This window comes from Pelophylax lessonae (assembly GCF_965119305.1).
Source record: "Pelophylax lessonae genome assembly, chromosome: 5".
Lineage (NCBI taxonomy): Eukaryota > Metazoa > Chordata > Amphibia > Anura > Ranidae > Pelophylax > Pelophylax lessonae.
The window spans coordinates 441,274,775-441,289,611 of NC_138772.1; the positions used below are offsets into that span (position 1 = coordinate 441,274,775).

Genomic DNA, 14,837 nt, shown 5'->3' on the forward strand with positions numbered 1-14,837 from the left:
AAACGCAATTTTTAGGAAAAAAAACTTTCATGAATTAAAAAAAAAAAAAAAAAAAACAATAAAGTTAGCCCAACTTTTTCATATATTGTAAAAGATGATGTTAGGTTGAGTAAATAGATTTCTAACATGTCACGCTTAAAAATTGCATCTGCCCTTGGAATGGCGGCAAACTATGGTGCTTCTCCATAGGCGATGCTTTAAATGCCTTTACGGGTTACCAGATAAGAGTTGCACAGGGGGTCTGGTGCTAGGATTATTGGTCTTGTTCGGACATTCGCGAAAATACCTCACGTGTGGTGCTATCACCCTTTACATATGCGTGCGGGAATAACATATATGATCGCATTTGTGCGTAAGCACGGTGGCATTTTTTTTATCATTTATTTTATACGGAAAAATGTTTTTATTACTTTCGTTTTGGATTAACTTTATTGCTATCACAAGGGATGAACAGCATCCCTTGTGACAGCATGGGTCGTGACATGTCCTCTTTATTGAGAGATCTGAGGTCTATTAGACCCCAAATCTCTCCTCTCCCATGCAGGCGATAAGACCGATCTGCTGACCAGGTAAACAAAGAGGCGCTGAATGCGTTCGTTATTACAAACAACGAGGCGGAACTGGAAGTGAAGAACTACTCGCTCCCGGTTTCTGGGGTTTGGGGGAATGACGTTAGTTCCTCTTTTTTTGTTCAGGGCAGCCAACACGGCCGGCCGCATCACGATTGTATGGTAGAGCCTGGGAGAGGTGGGAGGGGACAGGACCCCCTTCCATTACCTGCAGAAGTGATCAAGCGCTAATTAGCCCTTCGGATCACTTCTGCATGTTAAGGAATCGCCGGCTGAAAAAACCTTCATACCAGAATGATGCCTATAGGTGCAGACATCATTCCAGTATAATCACAGAAACTGAAGGATGTCCTGCCAGGAAGTGGGTAAAGTCCTGAATCACACTATCCACCCATGCCTAAGGGAAGGGTGGGCAGGACAGATCTAGCTGAAGATCTAGCTGCTGAAATCTATGTCAGGAGCCAGATATTTAAGGCCCCTTTCACACTTGCGGACCATTCAGATCCGCCTGTCAGTTTTTCAGGCGGATCTGAACGGATGCACCATGCATCTCTATGGGACATCGGATGACAACAGAGACATGTCCACTAACATACGATCCTGTCTGTCAAATCCGGACGGATGGAAACCCTATTTTCCATCCGTCGATCGGATGAGTACGGACAGACGGTCCGTTCTCATCTGATTCCCCCATAGAGAACAGCGGGGACCTGACAGCTCTGTCTCCACACACAGCGCGGAGACAGAGCTGCCATCTGCCTGCTCAGCGGGGTATCAGCGGATCGATCCCCCACGAGAAAAATGGAGTCTGCCGACGGAGCAGCATGTGTGAAAGGGGCCTTAGGCTACGTTAACATCTAGGCGTTGCTTTTTTTTCCCCGGCTTTTTACAGGTGTTTTTGTGCAGGCGTTTTTAGGTTGACAAGTGACCAATGAAAAAAAAATAAACGCCTGTAATCTACCAAAAAAGAAGCTCATTTATTTTTTTGAGCGACGGGTGTTTTGCTTAACCACTTGCCGACTGCCGCACAACTATATACTGCGGCAGTCAGCCTCTCCTGGGCAAAGTGACGTATCGGTACGTCACTCACCCACGAGCCTCTAGGGGGCGAGCGCGCGTCGCCGGCGGCGCACTCCTGCCCCCGCTCGTTCCCTGACATCAGCCCGTGTGTGACCGGCGGCTCCGATGTCCTCCGGCCACTCGCAATCTCCCGTAGGAGAGGGAGAAAGACAGACGGCTGATGTAAACACAGCTGTCTGTCATTCTCCCTTAGACCATCACTGAGGCTATGCGATCCAGCTATGTAGGATCGTATGTCTCTGTGATGATCTAACAAGCCACGCCACCTGACAGAATCACGCCCCAAGGGACACACTTAACCCCTTGATCACCAATAAAGGTAACCCCAGTAACAGTGCATATTTATAGCACTGATTACTGTAGTAATGTCACTGGTACCCCCAAAAATGTCAGTCAGGGGTCTGATCTGTCCGCCGCAATGTCGCAGTCCCGCAAAAAAAAAAAATCGCAGATCGCCACCATTACTAGTTAAAATTTTTTATTTTTTTTGAGAATTTCAAAAAAATTTGAAAAACATTGTTATTTTTTCAAAATTGTCGCTCTTTGTTTGTTTATAGCGCAAAAAGTAAAAATTGCACAGGTGATCAAATACTACCAAAAGAAAGCTCTGTGGGAATAAAAGGACGTCAATTTCATTTGGGTACATTGTCGCACGACCGCGCAATTGTCCGTTACAGTCACGCAGTGCTGAATCGCAAAATAGGGCCTGGTCTTTGAGCAGCCAAATCCTCCGGGGCTTGAGTGGTTAAGGTGACTGAGCGCTAAGATGTGAACAGGGGCCATTGAAATGAATGGGTTTTGCCTTGTTGGGCGTTTTCAGAGCCGAGGCTTAGAGCAGAAAATCGCCCAAAAATGCCTAGATGTGAACAGAGCCTAAAGGTAGGTGGAAGTCCCAACTATAAATCACTAGCCAGTCTTATGCTGACCGCACTCTATACAAAATGTTTTCGAAAAACAAACACGCGGCCATGAGAGAAAACTATAGTGCCATCATGTAGTGACCGATAAATTGTTCAGTGGGCATAAATTAATCCTTTTTTGGTTGTTTTTTCACATATACCTAGTGCAAACAGTTTGGACGAGAAACACATTAACCTTTCAATTTATCGTTCGTTCGGCAGAAAATTTCCAAACTTGTCCTTCATTTTTTCGGTTCAAAAACATCACAACTGATTACCGATTTGTGCCCATTAACTGGCCGAAAAACAAACAATCTGTCCAAATCACAGATTTTTCATATGGTGTATGGCCAGCATAAAATCAATTTCATTTACCACTCGTTCTGGGATTGTTAAGACTTTATGAGCTGGGAGGATTTGATTTTCCCCCACCTGAGTGTGGGCTACATAAAGATATTTACTTCAGTGTATTGGGGAAATCACTGTATATATGCATCCTTTAACCACTTGCCGGCTGCCCGCCTGCCACAGATATACTGCGGCAGGCTTTCTCGGGTGCGGGAACCGACATATAGGTATGTCGGTTCGCTGGAGCGCTTCTGGGGGTGCGTGCCCCTATTAGGCAGCCGTGAAGCCTATCCATGGGGCCAGCGGCCATGATTGCCATCGGGCACCCGCGATCGCTCCCTGTGGAGAGAGCACGACGGTCTGCTGTTGTAAACACAGCAGACTGTTGTTCTCTCTGGAATGAACACAGGATGCCTGCGATCCTCCTATCACAGGTCTCTGTGTTGCTTCCACAAGCCCATCCCCCTCACAGTTAGAAAGAACTGCCTTCTCTGCCAGTGTCATTACAGTAAGAATGCATATTTCTTGTAGTAGTAATGTCACTGGTCCCCCCCAAAAGTGTCAGTTAGGAATCAGATCTGTCCGCCGCAAGGTTGCAGTCCCGCTAAAAATCTCAGATCGCCACCATTATTAGTAACAAAATAAATACGATAACTTGTGTGCAAACCAATCAAAATATGCTTATTGGGATTTTTTTTTTTTTTTACCAAAAATATGTAGTTGAATACAATTTGGCCTATAATGATGAAAATTTTTGTATTTTATTGGGAATGTTATATAGCTGAATGTGAAAAAAAATGTTTTTTTTGTTTCAGAATTGTCACTCTTTTTTTTGTTTATAGCACAAAAAATAAAAATCGCACAGGTGATCAAATACCACCAAAAGAAAGCTCTATTTGTGGGGAAAAAAAGGACGTCAATTTTATTTGGGTACAACATCGCACGACTGCGCAATTGTCCGTTAAAATAACGCAGTGCCGAATCTCAGAAAAATGGCCTGGTCATTAAGAGGGTAAATCCTTCCGGTCCAGAAGTGGTTAAAAACAGATTATGGAGTCGTATTCTCTAAGCAGCCACGCCACCATTTGGTACAGAAAGGTCAGCGAAAAAGGAAATTGTTGCTGCAAACACAGTGAAGTGTACAGAAATGTGTGAATCATGTCCTATATACAATTATTGGGTAACTAAGAACTGTCTAGGCAAGAGGTCTTCAAACTATGGCCCTCCAGTTGTTCAGAAAAACTACAATTCCCATCATGCCTAGTCATGTCTGTGAATGTTGGAGTTTTACAATGCCTTATGGGATGTGTAGTTCTGCTACAGCTGGAGGGTCATAGTTTGAGGATCGGTTTACACCAGTAAACAATCCTAAAGCACACACTATACAATTTTCTTACGATTTTTTCCTTTAGATTTACCAAAACCATATAATATGAGGTCAGCCCTAAACACTTTTAATTTGTATTGTTAGTATGGTGCTTTCGACAGCCGACTCCGACTTTTCGGCTGACAAAATCCTGATGTGCAGGCATTAAAATTTTTGTCCTCCGTCAACACACGTCCGATTTTCGTCTCATTAGTACAGATTTTGACGGGGAAAAATCTTATGAGCAAGACTAGGCATGCTCAGAGATGAAAGAACACAAAGAAAGCAATCCAACACATGACATCACTTCCGAAGTAGAATTCTGTCGTACGGGAAAATTCGTGTGCAGTCTAGAGCACATTCCAACCAACGGACACGCTCTCTGGACAAAAGATGGACGACCGGTCGGCGGAAATTCGTAGCGTGTGTACGGGGCTTAACCACTTGCCGACTGCCTAACGTAGATCTACGTTGGCAGTCAGCCCCTCACAGGCAAAGCGACGTAGGTCTACGTCGCTAGCCTGTGAGGGTCTAGGGAGCGAGCGCCGCCGGAGGCGCGCTCTCGCACGGTCACATCGGACGGACATCGGGCGTGACCGGCGGACCCGATGTCCGCCGGTCACTCTGCGATTGTCGGGGGAAAGGGAGAAAGTCAGGCGGCTTGTGTAAACAAGCTGCCTGTCATTCTCCCCTGTGTATGAAGGATGATCATACGGTTCTACTATGTAGAACCGTTGATCACTGTTCATACATCTGAAGCCACAGCCAATCACAGTAGAAAGCACGCCCCTAGGGACACACATAGCCCCTCCCTTTCAAAAAAAAGTTAACCCCTTCACTGCCAGGGTATTTTTACAGTAACAGTGCATATGTATAGCACTGCTTACTGTAGAAATGTCACTGATAACCCCAAAAGTGTCAAAAATGTCAGTCAAGGGTCCGATCTGTCCGCCGCAATGTCGCAGTACCGCAAAAAAATCGCAGATCGCCGCCATTACGCGTTAAAAAAAAAACAACAAAAATGACAAAAATCTTTCCCTTTGTTAGTAAACGCGATAACTTTTGCGCAAACCAATCAAAATATGCTTTCTGCGATTTTTTTTACCAAACATAGGTAGCATAAAACAAATTGGCCGAAAATGTTAAAGAAAATTAGATTTTTAAATTTTTTTGGGGGGAATTTCATATAAAAAAATGTGAAAAATATTGCTATTTTTGCAAAATTTACACTCTTTTTTTGTTTATAGCGCATGATCAAAAAATCGCACAGGTGATCAAATACCACCAAAAGAAAGCTCTGTTTGTGGGAAAAAAAGGACGCCAAATTTGTTTAGATACAGCTTCGCACGACCGCGCAATTGTCCGTTAAAGTCACGCAGTGCCAAATCGCAAAATACCCCCTGGTCAGGAAGGGGGTAAAATCTTCCGGGGGTTAAGTGGTTAAAGGTAATCAAACAACAAAAGTTGTATAGTGTGTATCCAGCTTTATGCCTCGTACACACGATCAGATAATCGTACGGAAAAAAAAAACGCTTTTCGAATTGATCGCACGATAATCTGATCGTTAGTACACAGCTTTCGACCGCCAATCACATTTAGTCCAACAAAATCTGAAGGGACAAACACGAAAACTTTTATTATTCGATAGACTAGTGAATGGCAATCGTTTAATCAGTACATTATGCGTTCACTAAAAATAGATAGACAAAGACCACGCATGATCAGAAACACGAAAATAACCTGGAAAAAGCCTGGCTGCCATTGTTTTTGTTTTTCACAATCCGATATGTAGCTACGCAGCCAGGAAGCTTTCCCAGAATCGTACGAAAAAAATTGTACGCGTTGTTGAATTCGATATTAGTATCATGCAACAAAATGCGAACGATTAGTCGTCTGATTATCTGATCGTGTGTACGAGGAAGAGCAGGAAGAGTGACTTACAGAGGGGAGGGGGGGACTTGTTTTCCTGCAGCCTAGGAGTGATCTGATTACAGCCTATCAGAACACAACGCTGCACTGAATGCTGGGAGAGAACATGCATTCCTACACTGGCTGACACAAGGAGACTGAAACAGGATTTCCCCTTACTGACTCCACTCTTCTCATACAACCCTTCAGGTATTATGCCAGGATTTCCCCATACTGACCCCACTCTTCTCATACAATTCTTCAGGTATTATGGCTTGTATCAGCACTCTGTGTCTTTCTCTTTCTCTCTGTAGAAGGGGGTCACTGTACTGCTCTTGTTAGTTTGTAATAAACTGGAATGTCATGTCCAGCAGCTGTCTGCAAACACATGTCAATGCTTCATTGTATAAACAAATGTGACATTAATACATAATAACTGTTTTTAGGCACAGATCTACAATGTTTCTACAAATGCCTTTCATGCAAAAAGGACCAGGATTTCTTTCCGACACTTTTTTTTGCTGAAAAGTGACTTATAACCCCAAACTTTCTACTTCAAAAAAAAAAAAAAAAAAGAAGAAATCCTAGGGAATAAAATGGCGATAGTTGCATTTTTTTTATGTCACACGGTATTTGCGCAGCGGTTTTGCCAACGCAATTTTATGGGGCAAAAAATGCACTTTTATTTAAAAAAACAAAACACAATAGTTACCTCGATTTTATTGTATAATTGTGAAAAATTATATTACGGCGTGTAAATAGATACCCAACTTGTCGCATTTTAACCACTTCTGGATCGGAAGGATTTACCCCCCTTAACCACTTAAGCCCCGGAGGATTTGGCTGCTAAAAGACCAGGGGGTTTTTTGCGATTTTTTACTGCGTGACTTTAACGGACAATTGCGCGGTCGTGCGACGCTGTACCTAAACAAATTTGACGTCCTTTTTTTCCCCACAAACAGAGCTTTCTTTTGGTGGTATTTGATCACCTGTGCGATTTTTTGATAATGCGCTATAAACAAAAAAAGAGCGTCAATTTTGCAAAAATAGCAATATTTTTCACATTTTTTTATATGAAATTCCCCCAAAAAAAATCTAAAAATCAAAATTTTTTAACATTTTCAGTCAATTTGTTTTATGCTACATATGTTTGGTAAAAAAAATCGCAAAAAGCGTATTTCGATTGGTTTGCGCAAAAGTTATCGTGTTTACTAACAAAGGGAAAGATTTTTGTCATTTTTGTTGTTTTTTTTTTTAACGCGTAATGGCGGGATCTGCGATTTTTTTTTTTTGCGACATTGCGGCGGACAGATCGGACCCTTGACTGACATTTTTGACACTTTTTGGGGTTACCACTGACATTACTGCAGTAATCAGTGCTATACATATGCACTGTTACTGCAAAATGACACTGGTAGTGAAGGGGTTAACTTTATTTGAGAGGGAGGGGCTGTGTGTGTCCCTAGGGGCGTGATTCTAGCTGTGATTGGCTGTGGCTTGAGCTGTAGAAACAGTGATCAACGGTCCTACATAGTATAACCGTGTGATCACTATTCCTACACAGGGGAGAATGACAGGCGGCTTGTTTACATTAGCCGCCTGACTTTCTCCCTCTGCAGCGACGATCGCAGAGTGACCGGCGGACATCGGGTCCGCCGGTCACACGCGCGGGGGGGTCCGCGACCACGCGGGAGCGCGCCTCCGGGGCGCGCGCTCGCTCCCTAGACCCTCACAGGCTGGCGACGTAGATCTACGTCACTCTGCTTGTGAGGGGCTGACTGCCGCAGTAAATATACTGTGAGCAGTCGGCAAGTCGTTAAAGTATAACTAAAGGCAAAACTTTCTCTTAAAGGCATTGTAAAGGCATTCTCTGCATTAAGATAAAATACCTTCTGTGTGAAGCAGCCTCCCCAGCACCCCTAATACTTACCTGAGCCCTATCTCTGTCCAGCGATGTCCACGAGTCCCTCAGCCACCTTGGACTCTCCCTCCTGTTTGGCTGAGACACAGTCACGGCGCCATTGGCTCCTGCAGCTGTCAATCAAAGTCAGCTAGTTAATCAGGAGAGAGAGGGGGCGGGGCCGAACTGCAGCTCCGTGGACACATGGAGCTGAAGCTCGGCTCGGGTGCCCCCATAGCAAACTGCTTGCTGTGGGGGGGTGGGGCACTCGACAGGAGGGAGGGGCCAGGAGAGGTGAAGAGGGACCCGAGATGAGGAGGATCCGGGCTGCTCTGTGCAAAATTACTGCACAGAGGAGGTAAGTATAACATGTTTGTTATATTAAAAAAAAAAAAAAAAAAGCGAGACTTTACAATCACTTTAGGTTTTGGATAGAGTGGAGAGTGATTAGAATACCTGTCAGTTATTTGTAGTTGTCTGAGCCTCCATTAGGCCCCTTTCACACATACGGTCCGTTCAGTTCATCAGTTCAGTCACGTCAAAATGTATCCATTTTTCATCTGTTTTTTATCCGTTTTTTATCCGTTTTTTATCCGTTTTTCATCTGTTTTTCATCTGTTTTTTATCCGTTTTTCATCTGTTTTTTATCCGTTTTTCATCTGTTTTTCATCTGTTTTTTATCCGTTTTTCATCTGTTTTCTATCCGTTTTTTTATCCGTTTTTCATCCGTTTTTCATCCGTTTTTCTTCCATTATCACTGAAAGCAAAATTAAAACAAAATCCCACATTTTGGGTTGTTCCCAAAGCAAGAAATATAAAGATATCTTCAAACAGAAACACTAGTTCTTGGTGACCATAGTAACAAACCAGGGATTCCCTCGCTTCATGGGGGATTTTCTCTCACTTCCTGTCTTAGCTGTGGGACAGGAAGCAAAAGGAAATCTCCCCAATGGGATGTAGGTGGCAAAAATAAACCTTACAATCGTTACAAACCTCCCTTACACTATCCAAAATAAAAAATAACGTTTTACCTTTAGTTCTCCTTTACCATTACTAATGCAGAAGTAGGATATAATGATGTGATGATATATGGTTTCCATGGGACTTTCTTTTGGATATAAGTTTGCAAATGCATATTAAAGTTATTCATCTTTTATTATTTATAGTAATCATTTATCTGTCTATTATCTCTATGTTACACACTTACAGCAACCCCAATTTTATCTCCGTATTTTCTGTAAATCCTAATGGCTGCTGGAAGGGATAAAGTGATTCACCTCCTAAGACAACTGCAGACAGCGTCGTAAGTTTTTTAAAACTATTCTTAGGATAAATTATTTATTGATGGACCATTCATTCATTTTTAAAATATTAATGTTATAGTAAGAAATTGTGTTACAAGATGTCATACTTGTAACTAACATTTATGAATCCTTCCTTTTAGATGCAGGTGTCCAGCTCATTCCCACACATATTGCCAAGGTAGGAATGAACTAGTGCATGCTATTTGTTGGTTATGTATGAACTGACTCTGGTTGCATAAAAAAAAAAGAATAAAAGGCAAAATGATATAATGATTTAAAGCTTTATTTAACCCAAAAGCAAACGTTTATTACATTGCAGCTTTCCAACTCCAGGATGTGATGTATTCGTTTTTCTTTTTGTAGACTTTTTCTTTTGTTTTTACCATATGATCTGGCCAGTAAGCGCCCATTCAGACTGGCGCGACACGACTTGCTGGGGCGACCTGTGAAGTCGCGGTACACAGCGTGCACCGCGACCTCGGCGCGACTTGCAGGGACTTCATATAATTGAAGTCAATGCAAGTCGCCTCCAGGTCGCCCCAAAGTAGTACAGGACCCTTTGTCTAAGTTGGAGCGACTTGTGTCGCTCCTATTAGAACTGGTCCTGTACTACTCAATGGCGAGCGACCAACCGCGACTTGTCAGGCGACCAAGTCGCGCTAGTGTGAATGGACCCTAAGTCCACTGTTTTTCAACAGAACAAGCAGTTTTGCAAATATAGCATTTTGCAGGGGTAGGGAACCTTGGCTCTCCAGCTGTGCTGAAACTACAAATCTCATCATGCCTCTGCCTTAGGAAGGCATGCCTGTGGCTGTCAGAGTTTTGCAGTGCCTCATGGGATTTGTAGTTTCAGCACAGCTGGAGAGCCAAGGTTCCCTACCCCTGAGTTAGAGGGTTGAGACAAACTATTTACCACTGGTCAGGGTGCTTACAATGATCAGCTTTTATTTATTTATGTAAAAGCTCCTTTTTTCTATTTTCATTTTGTGATCCAGCCAGTAAGTCTGTTGAACAAGCTCTGTTGCAGATGTATCAATTACAAAGGGGTGGGACAAACCATTTAACACTGGAAAGGGGTGCTTACTATCATCATTTTTTATTTATGTAAAGCCTTTATACCAAAAGAACAAAACTGTTTGCTGTAACAGCTTATAAAGTGTTAGCTGGAGTTCAGCTGCATTTGTTAGTGTATCTAAGTCTAAATCTGCTAGTACATCTAACATTCCACCCCCCCCCCTTCCCAGACTGAAAATGCTACTGTTTAAATGTGCGCTGTCCTGTGCTGAAACGTTAATAAAGGAGATGTGTTACTGGCCAGAAGTAAAAACCGAGGGGGGGGGGGGGAGCCTAAAAAAAATAAAACTAGTGCAGCTACCACACACACTGCAAGGTTACATTTTTGGGTTTGGGTTTAATAATGCTTTATTTTATTTACCTTCTAGCTGTGATGTACATGAGTTTCTCAGTTACTCTCATGGTGTATTTGTCATACATCCATTGAGTATTCCAGGATGTTACAAAAAAAGTTTCATCCAATGATAAGACCAAGTTTGGTCACATTACCTTGTACTTGGTATGCATACTTTTTTGTGAAGCTGCAAATCCTTTTTGTATAATTTAATAAGATGTCCCTTGTCAATACAGCATCATCAGTGGTAACAAATATAATAAAGTGTGTCATAAACATGCATAAATTCAGCTATGCCCCTAAAATGGATATCACTCCAATGTTATTTTATGAGGAAAGGAACATACTGGCTGAAAAGCCCCTGATCAGCAGTCTCCAGCTATTTTGGGTTTATTTAATATAAGTGTAATATTACACGATGAAGATTAGGGAGGATGGAAAGTCAATGCTGTACTTCCAGGAATTCAGATTTTATTATGGAAGTGTCATGTTTAATCACTATACCTCTGGAAGATTTACCCCCTTCCTTTAGGACCAGGCCATTTTTTGCGATACGACACTGCGTTACCTTTACTGACAATTGAGCGGTCGTGCAAAACTGTACCCCAAAAGAAATTGCCATTTTTTTTGCCCACAACTAGAACTTTGTTTTGGTGGGATTACCTGCATTTTTTACACTAAAAACAAGACCGACAAATTTGAAAATAAAAGCAATATTTTTTACGTTCTACTATAAAATATATCCAATAAAAAAATTTAAAAAATCAAATTTCTTCATAAATTCAGGCCAATATACAGTATATTCTGCTACATGTTTTTGGTAAAAAAAAATCCCAATAAGCGTAGATTGATTGGTTTACACAAACGTTATAGTGTCTCCAAACTATGGGATATATTTATGGAGTCTTAAGTTTGTTTTATTTAACTTTTCATACAAGTAATGTCTGCGATCGGCGACATGTAGCGGGACTGCGATAATGCAGTGGACCATCAGACACTAACTGACACTTTTGACACTTTGCAGGAATCAGTGACACTAATACAGTAATCAGTGCTAAAAATATTCACTGTCACTGTACTAATGACACTGGCTGGGGAGGGGTTAAATATCTAGGCAGTCAAAGGCTTAACTGTGTGCTTAGCCAGTGTTTATGTGTACTGTATGTGCTGCTTTTACTAGGGGAACAGATGGATTCTAGTCTCTGCTTTACAGGGACACAAAATCCATCACTTCCCCCCCCCTGTCAAAATGGCGATCTACCTTGTTTACATAGGCATATCCCTGTTGTGTGTGTATTGCTGACGATCGCTGGGTGCTGGAGGACATCCAGCACCCGCAGACGGGCTTCTGCCGTGAATTTTCCCAGCAGATGCAGCCCGCCGGCAGCGCACACGCATGTGCGTCCCCTGCAGGCAGAAGTGGTTCTGCACAGGAGAGCCGCCCTGTAGCAGTAAAACTGGTATGGGGCAGGCGGGAAGTGGTTAAAGTGAATCTGTGGCCAGACTACGTTCACTAAAGCATTTGCATATTCTGATTAAGCAGTAGAAAAGCTTTTAAACAAGCCCTCAGTTATCTCTGTAGCTTTAGAGCGGTATTGAACCCAAAACCAAAAATGTAATATATTGCAGCTTACCAATCGTTAGATGTGGAGCTGCATTCATTTTAGTTTTTTAGGCTTTTTACCTCTATTTTCACATGGTGATCAGACCAGTAACACCCCTCCTGAATTTGGCACTTGCTATTCACATGGGGCCATTAGCTGTGTGCCCCACGCAGGGCCTTTTTTTACAGGCACAGGGATGGACAGGTGTTTGTTGCACCTGCATGTGATATTGGGGCACAACAGAGGCGTCTGCGCAGCCGCATGTTCCAATAGACAAGAATGAGACACTGGAACGGGGGTGCACACATTTGTGCCTCTCCATGCCGGGAAAAGGCGGCCCTGCATGGGGCACCCAGTTAATCACCCCATGTAAAAGGGGCCTTAGTATACCGACACTCTGGATGAAGGAGCAACAGAGAAACCTTGGGACATCATCAGTGTCAATCTGGGGGAGAGGAGTGTTAGATGCACAAGCAGATTTAGATACACTAATCAAATTGAAGCCAAACTCCAGCTAACACTTTCTAAGCTGTTACAGCAATAGTTTTTGTTTCGTTTGGGATAAAGGTTTTACACAAATATATAAAAAGCTGATGATTGTAAGTACCTCTGTCAGTGTTAGTTTATCTCAACCCTCTAACTTCTACATCTGCAGGACAGCTTGTTCTGTTAAAAAAACAACAGACTTACTGGCCAGATAACCAAGTGAAAGCCTCAGATGATACACAGAGATGAAACAAATCCTCCTACATAGGTTTCACCTGTTTATCTGCAGTCTCCTCTTCCCTACATTCATTCAAAAGGGCAGAGTTGTGTTAAAAACCTGTCTTCATCTGTCAGGAGCACAGAGGAGGGGGTGGAGAGGCTGCAGTTGCAGTGTGAGAGCTGATTGGAGGAAAGACACACACCCCCCTCCACACAGCAGAAGAACTGTGTTGTGAATAGACAAGCTGTCTGCTGAGCTCTCCCCATGGACACAATTTTATCTCATGTGTTGGGAAACTTCTCCGTGACTAATGCTGATAACAGAGGAACAAAGCATCAGAGAGAAACGACACTTAGAGCTTTGGAGAGAGATAAGTAAACACTACAGATATATGTGCTTAGCTCAGATTCCATGACTGAGGTTTACAATCACTTTAAAGAAAGAGAGCTTTAAAAAAGAAAACAAATGCAGCCATGACATCTAGGAATTGGTAAGCTGCAGTATAATACATGTTTGCTTTTGGGGTTAAGGCCCTTTTCATACTTGTACGATATGAAAGTTGCACAACTTTGCCACAACTCGAAACAATGCCTGTGTAATCTTGAGGTCTACTGACCTCAAGTCGCATCAAAGACAGACCAAAGTAGTGCAGGGACTACTTTGAAGCTGCTGCGATTTAAAGTCCCACATATGTGAATGGTACTCATTAACCACTTGCCGACCGGCGGTCAGCCCCTCACAGGCAGAGTGACGTACCGGTACGTCACTAGCCTGTGAGGCTCTGGGGAGTGAGTGCGCGCCGCCGGAGGCGCGCTCCCGCTCGGTCACGCCCCCCCGCGCGTGTGAGCGGCGGACCCGATGTCCGCCGCTCACTCACGATCGTCCGTGACAGCGGGAGAAAGGCAGGCGGCTAGTGTAAACAAGCCGCCTGTCATTCTCCCCTGTGTAGGAACAGTGATCATACGGTTCTACTATGTAGGACCGTTGATCATTGTTCCTACACCTCAAGCCACAGCCAATCACAGTTAGAATCACGCCCCTAGGGACACACACAGCCCCTCCCTCTCAAATAAAGTTAACCCCTTCACTACCAGTGTCATTTACAGTAACAGTGCATATGTATAGCACTGATTACTGCAGTAATGTCACTGGTAACCCCAAAAGTGTCAAAAACGTCAGTCAAGGGTCCGATCTGTCTGCCGCAATGTCGCAGTACCGCAAAAAAATGGCAGATCGCCGCCATTACGCGTTAAAAAAAAAACAACAAAAATGACAAAAATCTTTCCCTTTGTTAGTAAACGCGATAACTTTTGCGCAAACCAATCAAAATACGCTTTTTGCGATTTTTTTTTTACCAAACATATGTAGCATAAAACAAATTGGCCGAAAATATTAAAAAATTTTGATTTTTACATTTTTTTTTTGGGAATTTCATATAAAAAAATGTGAAAAATATTGTTATTTTTGCAAAATTGACGCTCTTTTTTTGTTTATAGCGCATGATCAAAAAATTGCACAGGTGATCAAATACCACCAAAAGAAAGCTCTATTTGTGGGAAAAAAGGACGTCAAATTCGTTTAGGTACAGCGTCGCACGACCGTGCAATTGTCCGTTAAAGTCACGCAGTGCCGAATCGCAAAATACCCCCTGGTCAGGAAGGGGGTAAAATCTCCCGGGGCTTAAGTGGATAAAAATCATGGGGTATGACTTGTCATGTGACTTTTCAGTCCCAGTTCAGTTAATA

General features: G+C 42.9%; 1 protein-coding gene across 1 annotated transcript in view; it reads left to right on the forward strand.

Annotated features, from left to right (window-relative positions):
* Positions 1-9,244: 9,244 nt before the first annotated feature.
* Positions 9,245-14,837, forward strand: part of ADHFE1 (alcohol dehydrogenase iron containing 1) — a 64,883-nt gene continuing 59,290 nt past the window's right edge. The window contains exons 1-2 of the mRNA XM_082257448.1: positions 9,245-9,373; positions 9,515-9,552. Coding sequence (XP_082113574.1) covers positions 9,318-9,373; positions 9,515-9,552 — 94 coding nt within the window. The 5' untranslated portion in view covers positions 9,245-9,317. The remainder of the gene's footprint in view (positions 9,374-9,514; positions 9,553-14,837) is intronic.